Source organism: Eimeria maxima, genomic scaffold (genome assembly GCF_000499605.1).
Source record: "Eimeria maxima Weybridge genomic scaffold, Emw_scaff299, whole genome shotgun sequence".
NCBI classification, from domain to species: domain Eukaryota; phylum Apicomplexa; class Conoidasida; order Eucoccidiorida; family Eimeriidae; genus Eimeria; species Eimeria maxima.
The window spans coordinates 3,572-21,956 of record NW_013563788.1 but is presented as its reverse complement, the minus strand read 5'-3'; the positions used below and the strand labels follow the sequence as shown (position 1 = coordinate 21,956).

General features: G+C 52.0%; 3 protein-coding genes across 3 annotated transcripts in view; all 3 read right to left on the bottom strand.

The window, feature by feature from the left end:
• Positions 1-2,850, bottom strand: part of EMWEY_00027170 (heat shock protein 90, putative) — a gene marked incomplete at both ends in the record, with an annotated part of 6,338 nt that extends 3,488 nt beyond the window's left edge. The window contains 5 exons of the mRNA XM_013478147.1: positions 275-350; positions 835-1,017; positions 1,251-1,504; positions 1,789-1,911; positions 2,323-2,850. Of these exons, the coding sequence (XP_013333601.1) occupies positions 275-350; positions 835-1,017; positions 1,251-1,504; positions 1,789-1,911; positions 2,323-2,850 (1,164 nt within the window). The remainder of the gene's footprint in view (positions 1-274; positions 351-834; positions 1,018-1,250; positions 1,505-1,788; positions 1,912-2,322) is intronic.
• Positions 2,851-5,812: 2,962 nt separating this feature from the next.
• On the bottom strand, positions 5,813-9,697 carry EMWEY_00027160 (hypothetical protein, conserved; the record flags this gene model as incomplete). The annotated part of the gene is made up of 6 exons (XM_013478146.1): positions 5,813-8,018; positions 8,172-8,230; positions 8,465-8,545; positions 8,768-8,856; positions 9,359-9,464; positions 9,611-9,697. The coding sequence occupies 6 exons, from the start codon at positions 9,695-9,697 to the stop codon at positions 5,813-5,815; spliced, it is 2,628 nt and encodes an 875-aa protein (XP_013333600.1).
• Positions 9,698-12,484: 2,787 nt separating this feature from the next.
• On the bottom strand, positions 12,485-15,060 carry EMWEY_00027150 (hypothetical protein, conserved; the record flags this gene model as incomplete). The annotated part of the gene is made up of 5 exons (XM_013478145.1): positions 12,485-12,935; positions 13,057-13,303; positions 13,441-14,004; positions 14,136-14,267; positions 14,673-15,060. The coding sequence occupies 5 exons, from the start codon at positions 15,058-15,060 to the stop codon at positions 12,485-12,487; spliced, it is 1,782 nt and encodes a 593-aa protein (XP_013333599.1).
• Positions 15,061-18,385: the final 3,325 nt, after the last annotated feature.

Genomic DNA, 18,385 nt, shown 5'->3' with positions numbered 1-18,385 from the left:
GTGGGACGTTCGCAAAATTGGCGAACGTCCCACCACAACGCGCCTTCTCTGGTTTGTGTGTACCAGCCGGGTGGGCCTGCAGTTGCAGGAATACTCAGCATAGCTATCGAAGGAAGTATACCGCTATCTACACGGGAACCGAACTGTCGTGCGAGTTGTCTTGGGGTAATTCAACAGCTGCGATTGTAATATATAGTTCACACGCGCCTCCGCATATTGCTAAGGCCCTGCATGTGACAGCCCAGGGGAAAAGGATCAGGGGCATGAGACATACGCGAATGGTCAATGGCGCGTCAGCTGAAAACATGATGCTGTAAAAAGGCTCTCCCCAAGATTGGTTTGTCAAATGCCTGAGGCGAAGGCAAACAAAAACAGAGAACGAAAATACCAGAGTGTCTACCACAATACACGTCCAAAATACACGTACAATCCCTGACACTAAAATTGGCAGCAGACCAGTATACTTGCATAGATGCCCTTTAAAGTATGCATGTGTACACTCACAAATGTACGTGAAACCATACGTACGTTGGTATATTCATGGTTGGACAACCACCGTGCGAACAATTGTGCGTTTAGGTATATATACAATGCGTGTGTATATGCCTAATACATATTACACATAGTGTATAGCGTTGTATATTTGTGTGCCTACCTAAAGCCGTGTAGGCAGATCATGCTCACGCATTATTCGTTCACAGAAGCACGTACGGGCGTGCACTGTGCAGAGGATTTCCATCTTTGCCACCCACAAAGAAGGGAAAAGCCGCACACAGTTAACGTTATGAAAGATAAAGAATGAAGCCCTTACAACCAACAGGCAAGGCAACTCACCTGAAGAATTCCTTGTGCTCTTCAGCGGTGGCGGAAGCTTTAAGCCACAACGCCTCCTGCGAGGACACCTGAACCTCCTTGCCATTCTCCTCCATAAACACGGGAAAGCTGCAGCAAATTGACTCCACAAGGAAGCTAAGTATATCGGCATGAAGGGCTGAACGAGCAGCCCAAGGGTCATTCCTCAACCGCGTGTCACCAAACAAAAGGCAAAAATACACGGCCTCCACAGCTGCTGCCCCATGAAAAACCTATTGTTGAATGCCTTCTAGGGAGCACTGTGGCAGGGCAAGGAATGCATAGATGGGCAAGAGACATAAGGCGAATTTAGCAGAGCGCCGCACACGGAACAGCACTGAAATTGTCGAAAACGTAAAGGCGATAAGCCGATAGGGACGACTGTGTTGAATACGCACTTAACGAATGCCGAAAACTTCTTGGCGCATTCCTTTACTCTATGGGGATTGGCAAACTCCAGACAGTCTTGTTTCAAGTGACAAACAATTCTGGTTCCTGAGGGACAGCTGAGGGACTCCAAAGCGGCATGCGACAACGTAAAAGAACCCGAGCCGTCACTGCACCACCGTAACACCCCCCCACCGTCTCGAGACCGCGTGAACACCTCCACGCGTTCAGAGACAACAAAACTGGAATAAAAGCCCACGCCAAACTGAAATGCGCACACGCACAAAGAGGAATGAAACCGAAAACTCCAGAGCCCAATCTAAACCCTAAAGGTAAGCAGATACGAGCGGACACAGTGCAGGCCATTCACGCTGGGAAGTCTGACGCTCAGGCCCGTCCTTCCCCAACAGTTGTGAATACACCACATATATAAATGAGCGCCCTCCTCTTCCAGCCCCAGCACCCCAACACATTGAGCGTTTCGAAGTCAGCTCGACGAGGAGCCTTAGAGCGAAAACATCATGTCCTAGGGTAGACTCTACTGCATACTTGGCCTATGATGTCCTTGCTGGCCTCTGGCCCTGCGCTTTTCAGGAACTCCAAAGACCCGCTTCTCGCGATGGTACCCAAATTTTTGACGAGCTCGTCTCGGCTCATTCCCACTCCGTTGTCCTGCAAGTACAGAACCAGTATCGGCGGGCGAAGCAGCATCAAGAGCCCCGCAATAACATCAACAGCAAGCCCATGCACACATCCCTTCTGGGTTTACGTTTTAGGCATCCCTCAGCATTTCGAAGTGTTGTCGGTCGGGAGGCAGTACAAATATGTTTGACCGACTCCACCTCTGGTTCCCTTTTTGAAATGCATGTCGGTGTATTGTCGGGCCTGTGCTCCTGTGAACTGTACTGTTGCGTCTCTCAGTCGCTCCATCTCCCTGCCTCCCGGTCCTTTTGTCATTATCTTTCTGCCGTTCCCCACCTGATTTTTCTCTACTGTTCTGCCGCACGGCCACTTGGTGCATGTAATTGACAAACATGTATACAGGGGAAAAGATGCAGCTTCTCAGGATTCACTTAAAAGTACCTCGATAGTTAAAGTCTTCTCGGCGGGGTTAGCACGTAAGACGACACGAAGTTGGCCTCGCTCCTGCTGCTGCTGTCCCTCTTGCTGCTGTTCAGATGCCTGCAGAAACCTGAATTTCTCCAACGCGTCGGATGCATTGGAGATGAGCTCTCGGATAAAGACTTCCTTGTCCGTGTAAAGTGAATGGGTGACAATCTGCAGCAGCTTCTGCGTCTCTGCCTGAAAAGGATGTCTCTCCTCCCCCCCTGCAGACTCTACTGGGGACCCCTCAGCAGCGCTGGCACTTGTTGACAGACCTCTCGACTCCGCTTGCTCCCCCAAGCTGCGGCAAGCCCAACCCCACTTGGGCTGCACGGGCGGAGCAGGCACCGCATGCTGCGGTCCGGTAACAGGTACTCTAGCGAGTCCGTGTGACCCCCGATGGGCCCCAATGGTTGCTAGTGATATGCAGGAGTCACGGTTGCCCCTAACGGAAAGGTTGGAAGGCAGAAGCTGCCTCTGTAGAATAGATGGGCAAACACGTCTCATTTTATTGCTGAACGTCAACGAATGCTTGGAGCCCAGGACCGACGAGGGAAAACCGGGCGCTGCTTCCCTTATTCGCAAATGGCACGGGACAAAGCAATAGAGGTTCTATAGGAACGCTTTCCTAGAATTTCTTCGGGGTGTACAGACGGCCAGAAGATAGCCTTCCAAGCTGGATCAAAGTGACGAAAGCAACCGCAAGATCATAGAAGATTCCGAGGTTCAGCTCACTGCAACTACGAGGCAAAAATGCACACAATATCTCACAAATCTAAGTTTATGAATTCCTAAGTGTTTCCCCGAACCGTAGGGGGCCCGCTGTTGGGCTTGCTGCACTGGGCCATTGGCAGGCCCTCGTCGTCCCCACGACCGAGCGGGGCTTTCACGGCGTACTTACACTTACCAAACCCACTACAAAGTCTCCTTGATCAAGATTAGTATACCAAGTTTAATGGCAACAGAGCTGCGTTTGTTGGACCCCCCAAGTATATCGTTGGGAATGGCCACTCTTGCCCGCCGGTGTCGATTGTCTCTGTGGAGCCAGGCCTACACCTTAGGCATGATCGTGTAGCGCTGGAAATAATTGTGTTTTCACTGTGTCCTCGGAAGACTACAAATGCCAGTTGAGGCCCGGCGCTATGTATATAAAGGGGAGGTCACCCAGAGAACTGTTCCCCCCCACACGCACTCACGGAGCTAGACGGCTGTCTTCACTGGGGGAAACTAAGTCTTTAGGAGCTGACGAGAAGGCATAAACTGGCAACTTTGCAGCAGGTTCATTAGTCGATTATACAGAGGAAAGCGGTGGGGACACTCGGTAATTAGTGTCCGCGCGCCGAAGGCCGTTATTAAATGCAACGGATAGTCCTTAAGCGCCTTTCAAAGAGAAGCTAGCTCACGTTCTGACCTCCCTGGTTCTTGAGCTGAACACCACTATTCCTGGAGGCTTGTGCGAAGAGACGGTCTCTTCTGGATCAGCAGCGTATGTAGCTACTGGGTGCTCTTTCTGCAAGACAGCGGCAACTGCAAGGATGCTTCGACGCATGCAATGGCATTGCACGCTCACTTATGTGGCTCTTAGCAGCCAGCCTAAAGCCACGGGGACAGACAACGTCACATGCACTGGTCGTAGACAGACGCTCATTCATCATTTGCTCCCTCTGCGGTGGCTAGGTGCAGCTAGCAACGAACTCTAGTCGCAAGTAGTGCATGTAGTGCACACTCAGACTGAACATCATGCCCAGTTCTACCCCGTAAGATATGTTTCCGGCAGGTATACTTAACGGCACCATCAAAGCGCTGGAGAGCATGTGCTCACCTCTCTATTGTAACGTATCTTCGGTTCAAGGGCTCACCGACTGGAAGGGTTATGCTTTTACTGCGCATTCAAGTTACGTGCATGTGGCGTTGCTTAATATTTCAAAAGGCGTTGTAGCAGTGGGAGCTCACACGGGGACAAATTTTTGTCACCATGTAGAAGCGAGGCTTGGTTGCTCTGGTGAGCTGCGAGAACAAAGGCTGGCATACATGAACCAACTACACGTTTGCAGACCGCTAGCCTAAGCACCCCGGTAAGTTGTGATTAGCGCCGCCGTCTGCAGCGCTGAAGTGGAGCATCATGATCGAGTGTAGGAAAGGAGTCCTTAGGGCGGAACAACACCGCTGTGGAAGCAACACCGCTGTGTAACAGAGCTTGGAAGTGCACAAACCCTCCTGGGCGTACGGGTGCATAGAATCTCACATACGCAGAGGAGAGCTCGAACGGGGCTTCTACGTTGCCAGGTAGGCACAGCAATGTGAGCATGCAAATGCAGTAGCAGCGAGGCCAGCTATTATTCTGTATTTGTTGCGCTGAACCATGCTCTGTTGGATTACTCTGTGGCCCTGCATGGCGGAATGCTTGCGGTGGAGTTATCAATGGCAAGCGTCCAGTGACGGAAAACATCTAAACAACTCATAGTGGGGCAGAACCTGAATGCGCGAGTGCTGCACGCGGGCATGCAATATCGAAAGTGCAACAGAAATTCAGGATTGCACAGAGGAGAGTGCGGTGCCTCTGTGGAGACCCAAACAGACACCCTTCATATGCCCCAATGCTGTCGTCAGGGACTAGACGCAGGAGGAAGGGCCAATTAAAAATGGGACTCCTCAGTTCGCCGGCACTGCCTACCCTTCAGTTTCTTTCCTTGCCTGCTCTGTTGAATTGTGCTGGGGCCACACCACAAACCTGCAGATGGTCATTATCCCAGTGAACATGGTGCCTGAAGAGTACGTTTAAGCAATTCAAAGTCTCCTGCAGAACCCACGAAAGCTGCACCACGCTCATCTGCTTCCATCCGAATCAGTCAGCCACACCCGTAGCGACGCCACTCCCTCCGGAGGTGCCACGACAGATGAAGAACGCGTCATGTTCTCGCCATTACGAGCCTCTGGCGGAAAACAACGTGCTGGTGCTAGGTAAGCTAGCCACTGCTGCTGGAACCCGCTGTCCCCTACATCTGGGGCGAATCAAGCAAACTCCTGGACGACTCCAATCTAATCTACTCTAGTACAGCACACAATTTCACGACCCCAGTAGCATCTTGCTTCAAGTAAGAAATGACGTGTGCATGAAGAGCTACTCTGGGGTTCTTTGGAGGTCACATGCTTCCGCTTTCTGCTAATACCTAGTCACCAAACCATGCATATGCATGGATCTGGCCAATGTTTTTGTGGAAGCAAGCTCTACATTCCAGTATGGTGTTTGCCCCCCTACCCTCTTTACCACTGATCAAATATTGGTCTGGAGGCTTGAAGGCTTTACGCCTTCAAGCAAAGCTGCTTGCAGGGCGCAAGCTGCGCCCTGCAAAAAACAGATAGCCTGTACCTGGTGATCGTAGAAAAGACGCTCAGTGGTTGGCCTCGGACCACTGAGAAACCTCGTGAGCATTCAATGGAAGAACCAGTATGCAAACTTGACAGTGTCCTAACCCCGTGTGCACGAGTGCAGCTTCAGTAACGGTGCTAGATGCCGTGCGCTGAGCACATGTAATGCAGGGTTGCACCACATGCTGCAGCCAAACTGCCAGTAAACCACTTCCTCCGGCGTCCACATCCCCGATGCATTATCGCTGCCCATGCGTTGTACTTCGTTGTCTCCGAGGGTCTGGCTACCAATCCCACGGTCTGTTGAGGCGTTGGCCGCTTCAGCAGGAGGTGAGCCTGTGGGTTTTTTTTCTGTATCTGCTTGCGACGAAGCAGGGCAACAGTGTAATGAGATGTACGCACTTATTATACGCCGAAGAAAATCCTGTCGAGACGCCGGTGGCAGCGGCTCTGCCGAAAGCGGTAGAAGCCGGTGCCTCTTCCTTCTCTGTTTCTTAGAAACAGGTCGAGGCAGTGCAAGACGGAGAGTGGTCGAGTAGCTGCTGGCAGCTGCCAAGTAGCTGTGCAGCAACTTTCCACACTCATTCCAAATAAGAGAATGCCACGCACATGCTGTCTTCGAACAACGGTGTGGCTCAGCTCCCCAGTCTGCCCCACAGCAGCAACGCCCGCTGGCAAGCATGTCCCGAGCTTTGGCAACTTTCTTGGCTGCTGCTGCCACAAGGCGGCGAACAAAGGCTCTCCACTCGCGTTGAGTTCCTCCTCCCTCTGATTCACTGTGGCAGTCGTCACTGGGTGGGTTTGGGTCTGAGGTGGTGCTCTTCATGCCCGAAGGTTGCCCATGCACCCAAGGTTGGCAAGTCTCTGAACTGGCCTGGGAGTAAAAGCAATTGCAGAGCTTTTCGGATGAAGAAGAACACTGTGTGAAGGCCTGCTTAGCGAAGCATGCAATGCTGCTCGCCGCCTGTAGCGGGGCTCCTTGTGTACACGGCTGCAAATCATACGAGCACATAGCGGTTTCTCCTGTGGCTCCATCTGGGTCCGCTTTCAAATCCACCAGGTTTGAATTGACTTCCGTCTCCTGCCTTTCTGGATGAGGGTTGGTCGACAGGAGTGACGGACCCAAGGGATGCTCTCCTCCTGGTAGCTCCTGATACCGCTCATCCCCCACAAAACCGAGTTCAGGATTGTGGATTCCGGTAAGCGTCAAGACGTCGGGAAGAAGAACTCTAAAAATGCGTTTGACACTGCGGCGAATCCTCTTGACTTCTTGTAGACTATCACAATCATCAAGAGCTTGCTGTTGTCCATGCAGCTCCGACTCACCTACACTACGGCTACGAGTAGCAGCCCTGTCGATGTCATGTGCAGCTACATTGGCTTGGCGCTGAGCAACGCCAGGCCGATCAGCGAAGGGACCGAAAAACGCGGTCACACCCACAGCCCGCCAGCGCCAGAAATTGATATGCCTACAGGCGCAAGGGAAAAGAGAGCACCGCAGGTCATCCAGAAAAGGCCACACATCGGGTTCGGGATGAGCTTCCGTCTGTTTCTGAAATTCACCATTTTGCCCCTTCTTCTGTGCAGCACGCAAGTGTCTATTTAAAAGGTAAAAGGGGTCTCTAACGAATCCCTTTGTCAGCGGAGTCGCAGCCCACAACAATTCTACAGGTAGCCATCTCCATTCCCTTGGAAGGTCATCGATATGCTTATACACCTTTCGTCGCTCCCTAACGATGTCTTTCAGCGCTCCGTTTGACTCAATCTGTTCTCCCTCCTCCAAAAGTCGCACCTCTTCTTCGGCTGCTTCTGCTGCTTCCCACCGGCGACCATGCGCTGTGCCTGCCAGTCTTCGAACTGAAGGCTGTCCCGCCGAAATAACAGAATTGATCCGTCTGCGTTTTCGGTTGGACTCCTCCTCTTGCTCGTGCGCGCAGTCTTCAGGAGAGTTTTCGCCCTGTCGGCAGGCCTTCCAAACAACTCTAGAAAGACCAGACGCCAGTTGAGCAAGGCTCGTGCAGCAGCCAAGCTGGTCAAAATCAAAGCTGCCACCGTCTCGCCTCGAACGGCACAGCGCCAGCTCTATGTGCATGCGCGGCAGTGGTGGTTCATATGTAGGAGCCTCTTCCCCATCACAGTCTCCTGCGAATTCATTAGCCGTAGCATTTGCTGCAGACTTTACGGCAGGCGAAGAGGTAGCGATGCCATCGCCACTTTGAGCAGTGGCGTCCGCCTCCTTGATAAATCCTCGTAAATTAAACATCGCCGCAGCGCGTAGTAGAGGCAGAAGAGACACGGATCGGGGCCTGTAGCAGCAAAAGTGCAGAGTAATGACCAGCAAGGACTGACAAACCTTTCATATAGGCAGCTTCCAGCTCTCACGGCTGGTCGTCCACCTGTAGGGCTGCCATGCTGATCTGGCTGAGATGGGGTGTAGTGTCATATGGAGGATGACTGACAGGAATGCAGCAACGCGAGGGGCTACTCGCTGAGCGAGACGCAAGGCGTGGCGGAAGTCCTTAAGAAAGAATAGGCACAACATAACAGGGAAGAACAGTTTCTGCACGGTGCCTGTGGCAGCTAAAATACGACAGAGAAATTTCTTTCAAGTCCGAGGTGCGCACGGGTCTCAATGAATGCCATGGACGCTAAATGTTCGCTGTAGTCGAATTTCAGCGGGACAGCATCTTCATGCCTTGTCCTGATAGCTAGCCTGGCAAGTGTACAGTGTCTGGGAGAAGCGAATGCTTACAATCATTCCCCCCATTCGAGTTAAATCAAATACCTCCCGGGCGTTGTAGCTTGGGCCTCCCCATGGAGGAGAAAGGAAGACCTGAGAAACCGCATCACCCAGAAAACCCCTGTGACACCTGCAGTAGCAGCATAGCAGCTACTCTCGAGGCTTATACATACTGCATAGGACAGTCCCTAAGCGGCTTCTTCAAGGGCTTGCAAACCCCCGCATTTACGACCCCTAAGCTGCAATTTCTGAGCACCATTTGCTCCCTGCCTTTCGAGCAGTTAAAAGCTGAATTCGCTGACAATAAGCCCTTACTACGTCCAGCGCGCCTCTCCGGAGCTGGCGAGAAGTCAAAGTTGCAAAGTCCCCTATGATAAAATCTACGCGCGAAGTGACCTGAGAACCTGCACCATCTCGCCACCAATATAGACGCAAAGCTTAGCGCTTGGACACTCCGCTGTTAGCAGGGGCGTGAGAACCTAAGACCAAAATGAGGTTCCAACCACTATGCAGAGCCATAAACAGCCCACTCAAGGTATCATCGACCGCCCACTGGTTCATCAATTGACGAAAATAAAATTCCCCAACAAATTAAATCCCCCCTCGCACTTTCGCCGCTATGAACACATCCAGCCAGAATTTCCCAAATGTGCTTTGGCGCCTCAAACTAGCTCTCGCTTCAAAGCATGCACGGTGTCCCACGAAAATGCGACGGTAATGGAGCAGACAACTCTCCCTACACGCGTAATCAGCGGTGACTCTTCATCTGTAGCAGATGACTTTTCATCTGTAGCAGATGACTTGTGGGCAATGGTTTCCCTTCGAGACCGCGCCAACTAAATATGCATGTGAATATAACTGTCTGTCCTTTATTTGGTTCGGGCGGATAAAGCGGATGATGCTCACCGTATACCGCAGCATTTGCCTTGGCCATTTGGATGCGTATCGGGTCTATTTCGCAAGATATGACAAATCCACACGACTTTGTAAAGGCGATAGTGTTCCCCCCAGCCTGAGCACGAAAGGTACATTGCCCGTAACGGCGCCTTGTTAACTGGCACTGTTGACCTTCCGGTGACAGCAGCAGCAACAGAAGTCAGAAAATGGCGGCTGTGAGGGATACAGCAGTGGATGAACTGCGGCGAAATGCTCACGAACCCCTGCAAATCCGTCCAGGATCAAATCACAGCGACACCGTTCAGCTGTATGCAAGGCCAGTTGTTCGGGGGTAACAGACCACCACATTTCCTCGTCAAGCTGAATACCATCATCAAACCTCGAAAATAGTTCTCCCCGGCGGCTCTCTCTTTGCCTGTCAAGTAGAAGCACAATGAATGCAGCCCCACAAACGTGAGTCTCTAGTAGTTGTCCTCCGCCGCAAACCAAACCAAACCAACTCATGACCGAAGAATGATCATCGTGATTTCTTCAGTTTGTATGTTTAGCTCTCTGGAAATGCATGTGTCACATTTGTTTGCAAATGATACTGCAAAAAACATTTGATAGTTTCTACGGCCAGTGGCAAATGGAACTTTGCTGGAGAACAATGCCTGTTGTGCTAGGATATAACTGCAAGCCGTTCACCAACTTCGAAGCTTAAAAGGCGCACATCTTTGGCCTCTTATTGTCGCAGCTATTCACACGTTTGGGGTGGAAGGCTCACTCCTGTTTGCTTCTAATTCGTGGCCGTTTTCCTGTAAACACGCCCCCTGTTCCTTGCGGGGGAGTGTAGGCCCAGACCTCCGCTTCCAACAGGTCAGTGACACAAAGTGCTGACCCCTTCCCCATCGCCTAACTGGAAAAGCTTCATGAGGTCAGATATTCACGGTTGTCACAGGAAGAGAGCACCGCGGCCGGCACCTTGGTTGAATGCGGTTGGTAAGAGATACAAAGATATCCTCTTAGGAGGTCCTTCGAGAGTCAATGACACATATATATCTTAATCAACCATTCAATTTTCGTTTTACCAGTGGCAACCCACGCAATCATCGAAAGCCCCAACATCTCGCAGGACTGAGAACTAGCAAGCACAGCAAGAGATGATAACTGGCTTTCCTGTGCAAGCATTCCTCAATAATCATTCTTAAATATATATTTACTCAAATACTTCCTTTAGTCTTAAATGACTTAGAAATTGCTGGAGATAGTATGAAAGTTGGTTGAACTTAAGGCCTAGGGGGCCCCCTGGCATGCAGGCGGGCACGAGTCCACCGGGGCCCCGTGGCGGAGAGGAGCTTTGCCAAAGTGGTAAACGACGTCTTCCGGCGGGTTCCCTATACTTATGAAGTGATTGAAATTTATCTTCGGCCCTGTGGCTTTCTTGTCCTTCTTAGTGGCTCGCAGTTAGTATTCTTCTCGGTGCAGCGCCCCACACAAAGTCACAGCGGAAGACACTGTGGTTTCCCCCCCTTTCTCTCGAAGGTACGACCTGTGACAAGTGTTTATGTAGATAGAAAATTACTCAAGATTCTTCCGGCCTTGCGTAGAACTACCGGCAACCGCTGTAGCCGAAGTATCACCGGCAGCAGTGCGGCGACCGGAATTTATAGCGTACGTTCTAATGACGGACGACGAGCAACAACAGCAGCAGCAGCTTGCTGCTTTGCAGCTTGGGCTTCAGCAGGTAAGGAGACACTCTCTTCTTTCGTTCGTGGCCCTTCTGTTCATGATGAGTCTGGCGGGATTTCCAGCATTGTTTAAGGCAGTGCGAGCTGCTGTTTGTATGACAGGGTTCTAGTGCATTAAGCCCTCCGAACGAACTCAGTTGCATGCAGCGCTCCTAAAGTGCATTTGTCCTGTCGTATGTAGGCCCTGGAGGCGCAGAGCATGCTGGCATCGCTAACATCGCGCTGCTTTACAAAGTGCGTCGACAAACCGGGTAAGGAAGGTGCTTCATCTATCATCTCTTTGGGGATACGGGCCTCCCGACGGCCTCTCATAGCCCATGGTGGAGACACATGTTGGTTTTGATTCTGGAAAGCACGAGCATGCGTGAAGTGATTTGCCTCCCCTGTCGTTGCTGTATGCTTTGCCACTGCTGTAGGCCGGTCTCTTTCGAGCAGCCAGCAGCAATGTGTCTGGCAGTGCGCCCAGAGATGGAGTGAAGTGCAACACTTCGTGGGGATGCGCAGCAGAGCCCTTCTGCAGCAGCAGGGAGGAGCTCTTCTGGGAACAGCAGAACCTGGATCGAACATGTCTGCAGACAGCCTTCTTAGTTGACCAGAGGAGCAGTAGCAACACCAACGGCAGATCGCCTAGCAGCGTCAGCACTATCCCCTTTCTTCGTAATGAGTTTCTTGCATAGCTAGGACTTCTGTATAAGTGTTACTTACACTTGGCACCGCTGCCCCTTGGGAGGGTTTCTGGGTGAATGGAAATACTGTTCCTTGACACTCATAACAAACCCAATTTCGGGCTGAGATATGCATAGAGGCGCTGCCGGCAAAGAGTTGTGTTGCGACGTCGCACAACCTCTGAAAGGTCCGGCAAAATCGTTCGTTTTCTTCGGCCTCCATGGGGCCGTAGTCCTCTTACTTTGGATACATTTTATCCACTAATAGAAAGCTAAGGACAAGTTTATACTTCCTTTCAACTTCACATAGAAGTAAACTTGAAGCTCAGAATTTTAGACTACAGCAAAGTCTAGAACTATAGGTGCGATTAGGTCGTATGTGTCTGTTGGTTGCTACCAAGGGTCTAATTGTTTGACGGTTTTTGCATTATGCGGAATTTCGACTGATATATATAACTGAGGGACAGATCGCTTTTTTGGGGTCTGCCCCAGGCGCGCCCGGCATTTTGATTGTTGCGCTGTCGGTACAATAACAATAATAGGAGTGGAGAGGTAGCTAATAGAGTTAGAACCCTGCTCTATTATGGTCTAAACTCCCAATTCCTTATAAACAGACTTTTCAGGCTGGTAGCAGGTTTTGAGTTGCGCCCTGAGATATTGCGCCTGCATTATGAAATTAGGGATTCAGCCCCTCATGCACTGCAGTGGATGCCGCTCAACTCGAGCGTCTGTGGTAGCCGTTAAGTTGTAACATCGTCGTCGCTGCTCACGAGAATTCCGTTGCAGGGTTCATCTGAAGAGGAACTTTCGTCTATCTCTACTGGCAACCTTGTACTCATCTCGTTCTCATCAGCTTCTGCTGCTGCCTTGTCAACTACTTCAACCGCTGCAGCCTCTGCTGCTGCAGCTGCAGCTGCAGGACAGATACGCGCTAAGGCGACTTCCGCTGTAGTGTCGACGAATAAACAGATTGTTAACAGGAATGCGGTACCTGCAGACATTGCATCTTCTGCCGTGTTTTGGGCCCTCTGAAGAGTAGCCACCGGATCCTCCTTTGTTGGAAACCGGTGCTGCTCCAGCTGTTGCAGCCAAGCTTTTGCTTCCTCACAACAGGAGTACGCACACACCAACGCAAAAGCAGCTTTTGACCGTAGACGCAACGGGAACGCAAGGCTACAGCCCTGGAGGGACCTGCGGGCCAATAGCAAAACAGCCGCAGAAGAACCCCAACAAGCAAATTAACTATTCCGTTTTCGATTGCAGGCTACGCTGTTAGTCCTTAAATTTCCGTTGACGTGAAATGCTACCTTACCCAGTGTTGTTCCTCTCAATACCCCAAAGGGCCCCACGAAGAGGCAACACAACGAGTTCCAGGTCGCTTATCTTGATGGTGTATGTACATTTGAATTCCCAAGCCAGACTTTCGTCACTGCAGCAGCATCGCTGCGTTTGGCCTCTGCATCGTGTACAGTACGTTGCTGCAGATGCCCTAACAGCAGCGGTAGTACGCGGTAGAACCAGCTGGAGAACGTAGACGCGGCCTTCTAGCAAATGTGGGGCTGCGAACGCAGAGAAAAAATCAATGGGAGCCTAGTGCTTACCAGCAGTCGCTCAAGCTCGGATGGATACGGGGCAAATGAAGCGCCGTAAGGTAAGTATCTGATTTTACTGCTTTACGTTTAGTGCCTCCTAGTACCTGGGTTGTTGCTGCGTGCCTCAGTCTGTTGCGACCTGAGGGCAGTACTGCTGCTTGCTGCAGCCGGCTTTTTAGCCACGAGAAATGCCTTCTTGAGGCCGCCCCGCTTATTCGTTTCAGTTGAAGAGGAACTGGAGCGTTTGCAGAGGAGGGTACAATTCTCGACTGCTCCAACATGAATAATGCGCTCATTGTTGCGGCTGTTGTCACTTCTGCAGCTCCCAATCCAGCTCGCTATCCATGGCGAGCCATGTGGTGGATTCGCAGTCTTGCCTTGCTGGAAGCAAAAAGTAATGGCCTGGGTAGCCAGGCTTCCTTGGGGTTCCTGGCCCTGTGCAATAGAGAGGCAATAGGCTCCTGCATCTGCAGGAGTAGCGAAGACTCCATCCCAAACCAGGTATTCGGCAAGGCTGCTGCTGGCCTTTGTGGGATGCACTGCTGCTGTGTTTGGCCCCTTCCCCGTAGCTGCTGGTGTTCGAGCTTCTGTTCCAGCCGCCGCCCCAACTAGCTCAATACGAGCTTCGTGTGTAACCCTAATGCGCTGCCTTGGGGGAGGGAGTGTCCCTGCAGATAAGCAGCCACAGCAGTTTGGTTTGAGGGGAACGCTGAAGCGTTCCCGAAATGAGAGCAGAAAGTGTGTCGAGGTAATGACTCTAAGGCGTTCTAAAGCCCTTGTACTAGAGCGATAGACACACCCTTGTAAGTTGTTTTGGGAAAGGAAACAGTCTCTTGCAGATCAAGCCGATGCTTGCGAGCTACTGCAGCACAAGCAAACTGCCGGAGGACGTCGCGGCTCTGGAGTTCGCCCCAGCAGCGCTCCAGTGAATCTGCAGAGACAAGACCAATAAGGGTGGCTCATGCAACACAAGACCAATAAGGGTGGCTCATGCAACAGGAGGATGGGGGGATTGGAGCCCAGACAGAGAATCACTCGCAGCTGCAGTAGGCAGAGCAAACGCCCATCCTCTCCAAGCTGGCAATATACTTCAGTGTAGGTAGCTCTTGCCTGTGTTGAAGACGAGATCGCAACAGAGAGCAGCCGCCCCTTCCTTGTCACATGTTTGCACGCCTGAACCTCTCCAGCACAGGAAGTCACTCGTGTGCTGCATTGCTACAAGTTTGCGAGGTTGAGCATGCGCCGAGTGCACGCTGGCTAAAACCTAACGGTGCTTCAGTCGATGCGCTCTTAGGTGCTTGCTTGGCTTTCTAGTTAGACGGACAGGGTCCTATACTCATGGGGATCCGAACCCCCTCCCGAGTCCCCTGTCCCTCCTCAGACAAAACTTCTTTGTAGTGCCAGGGTTCTATCTGTGGATGACTGCAAATGTTAAGGAACAGCTTTTGGCCCTTTTGGAGTCGAGTCTTAATTACATATCGGGGCATGGGACTTATCCATACTGCAGTTCCACTCTCTTCTTTCAGGGGACCGCAGCCCTGAGAGGCTATGTGGGGAGCAGCGCTTCCATGAAGCAGTTGGTGAATTCCTAGAGCATCCCCAGCGGCTTGGTCAACACCCAAGCAGCGGGAGGGCCTCGCCGTTCCACAAACCACTGGGGGCGCTCCCGTGGGCCCCTGTCCTTGAAGCAGGACATCTCTTGCCCTTATGGCCGATTCCCACATTCTGTGCTAAATTTCGCTTGGTTGGGTGTACTATTGTGCACTAGATAGAGACACCTCTTGACAAAATCTGTATTTCTGCCTAAGACCGAACTAACTGCACCACATCACTCGGTAGTGCCTCAGGGTGCCCTCCGTTGCACCCAGCAGCAGGAAAAAGCCCGAGGTGCAACCTTTTTTTTCTCTGTAATTGGGGAGTGCTGGAATGAGGCAGAGAGGGTGGCGCGAGGCGAATGGCATACGCAAAGATGCCAGCAATTCGGTCGGGTTATGATAAAGGCACCATCTTCGATTTACAGATAGACTGACAAACCAACGGGAAAAACAGTATAAGAAATTCCCAGCACCCACACCGAGGAGAGCGTCTGCTTCCCGTGTCCACCAAGGAAACCGTCAACCTTCTCGCGCACACCCAGTCGCACGTCCCTGAGTAGACGCAAAACAATAAACAGACAAAAGTGCACACTGAAGAATAGCGGTGTCTTGCTGTCACCCTAGCCCCAAGTGCATGCGGGGGGACCTGGACCGTCGTGGGCCAGCAGCGGTGGAGGGTCCAGGTAGTGCGGGCTGTCTGCAAGATGTATTCAACGGTCTCATTCCATTGTGTTGCTTCATTTCCGATATATTTAAACGTATGCATAGTGGGTTGAGGGAAGAATAGAGGCCATACAGGAAGTGCCTCTCGGGCTACGTCCTGGTCTGGTGCTCCCCCGGGGGCCCTGAGGACTGCCAGCTCGTTGTTAATTTCAAATGCTCTGTTTACGTTCACGCTTTGCTTTTGCTGACCCCTCCAGCGTGGAAGGACACACCAGGCGCGCAGGACGCAAAATGGGCCATAATCTCACGAAGTGACTATGGACGCCGATCCCAGAGGACTGTGAGGCTATGAGGGCAGGGGCATAGCCAGGAAGGCAGCCAGCTGCTACCTCTGCTACCTCCTGTGCCCAAGGTAGCCCGAAACAGCGATACAGCTGCAGCATGCATACGTCCCATGCGCCGTTTATGTGCCGCCGTCGTGGCTGCGAGGAGGAAGGCCCGTCTTAGTTGCAGCTCAACGGATGCTGGCGCGTTTCTGCTGCCATTTGCAGTTCCTACAGCAACAAAGTCAGGAGCTACAGAGGGTGAATGCATTACGGTCACTGGAAGCCGTCTTACCTGTCGTGCCTGCTTTGGCCCTTGTGGAAGAACGCCTTTTACATGCACAAATGGGAGGGCCTTTCTGCAACAGCAGCACTGTAGGCAGCAGCGTCAGATGCTGCGGCTGCTGCAGAAGACGTGGGAGTGCGACTACTGCTACCCTGCTGCTGCCCACAGCAGCAGCAGCAGGCTGTGGTTCGTGCTAGCATTCACCAGGCATGCTGCTAGTGGTCTACAAGCGCGAACTATTTTCTCAGCCTCTTCAAGGCTTCCTGTAGCGATGTTTGGCGGTTCGTACGAGCAGGCGCAGTCACACCGGTTGCAGCAGCGGCAACAACAGACGCACCAACTGCATGCTCAGCAGGCACGAAGCATAAGCACGAAACGCCGGCGCTACTTCAAGATGCGGAAGTTCCACAAAAAGAAGTACAAGAAGAAGCTGATGCGTGCGAAGAAGGTGCCTTTTGTAGAGATCAATCGACCCAAGAGGACATGGAAGACGCTTCGACAGATGCAGCTCGTCAGGAAAGAGTTTCGAAGGGGCATTCCAGGCAAAGGCGCGCGATTGTTGCGTCTTAAACGGCAGCGTTAACATTTCCAGAGACACTGCAACAAGTTCCGTCTATTGTAATTGGGTTTCCATGTTGGCGGTCCATACCGTGCATTGTAGTTTTCTTCGCTAGTAGTATGGGCTTGACCCATCGTCTTTTACGGCATCGCCATCCCAGAGGGCGAACATCGGGGGTTTCGATCCCAGTTCCTTGTAAGACAAGTTGTAAATCCTATAGCTGCCATTTCGGTGAAGTAAATACATCCTAGACAGCTCTGTTAATGCCTACTCGCTCGCAAGGGTACCTCGCTGCTTGCCGCGTTTGTTCACAGTGAAGTTTTAGAAATCAAGGGGAAAAGCAAACAAAGGATAAATGCCCCGGGGTCCACGAGAAGTCTGCGTCCTCGTGGATGGGCCAATAGATACCTTGCTAAGCAAGGTGGGGTAGTGCAGTTGAGAGGAGGCAGGAATCAGCTACCCTTCTATTAGCCACGCACTGCCTAGCATTATGGAGCCGCAGGTGTTATTTCTTTCTTTTTGAATGATGTGCGAAGTGTTGGCAACCCACTGCGGTTTCTCGCCAGAAACGTTCGACACAATTGCCTCTCAAGATGCGTCCGAAAGTCCCTCGCTGCAGAACATCAATTGTGAGGTATTACTGATTCCAGAGGACACCTTGTGTAACATTAACAACGAACGTATGTGCACGGTTCAGGTTCCAAAAGCGGGACTCTAGCGTTGCCGCTCCATTTTAACTGTACCAACCTGTACCAACCAGGCCGCGCCGTCGGCCCCAAGGCAGCTACTTCAGGCGAGGTGAGGGCTTGCTCCGAGAAGTCTTCCTCCCGAGTGAAAAAGGTCCTGGTTGCCGCAATTTGAGCAATTAACAGAAAAAAGGCCCTCCGCTTGCCTACGCTTTGTTCGTACGTACGTCAAGTCAGGAGGGTCCCCTGCGGGGAGCTGTGGGAACTTCGGGTTCATGAGCATTTGGACGGGGAAAAGGACTTGCGTTATTTTAAATCGCATTTTCTACATCGAATTCTGCACATTTCTGCAAGGAAAGGGGAGAGAACATCGATCCTCTGACCCATGGGGATCGGATCCCAGTCTCCCCTCCACTTCGCTCGAGGATCGCATCCAGTCCATTCCACGCGGGCGGCGAGCCGGCGCTTCTTTAGCCCCCCTATTTATTAAGGGTTCACCAAGTGTGTGAAGTTTCGACCCTAGAGGAAATTTCTGGCCTCCGCAGGGGCATCCATTTGGAACTTGCCTTCTGTCCTGCGCTACAACTGTGGCCTTGGAGCCCACGCCTTGTGCTCCTTTCCGGCTTCGGCCGTCTTCTCCTATCGGAAACTGTGCATACAGGTTCCTGTGGTGGTCACTGATCACTCCTTGCGCCTTCCCGCAATCTTCCTCTGCGCGAATTTCCACACACAGTTCCCTCTGGCTTGAAGGCATAGAGTGGGGGCGTGTTGAATAGTAGGAGAGTAACCGTTTCCTCCCTCAGTTCCACGCTGTTGTCCCTTCGCCTCAGACTCCTGAAGGACGTAGGTTTTGTGTCTGAGGCAGCCCACCTGGGACGCAGGTGTACCCTGCTCCGTGGCCAAGCGACCGGCGCTGTTCCGTTCTCTCCCGAGGAAT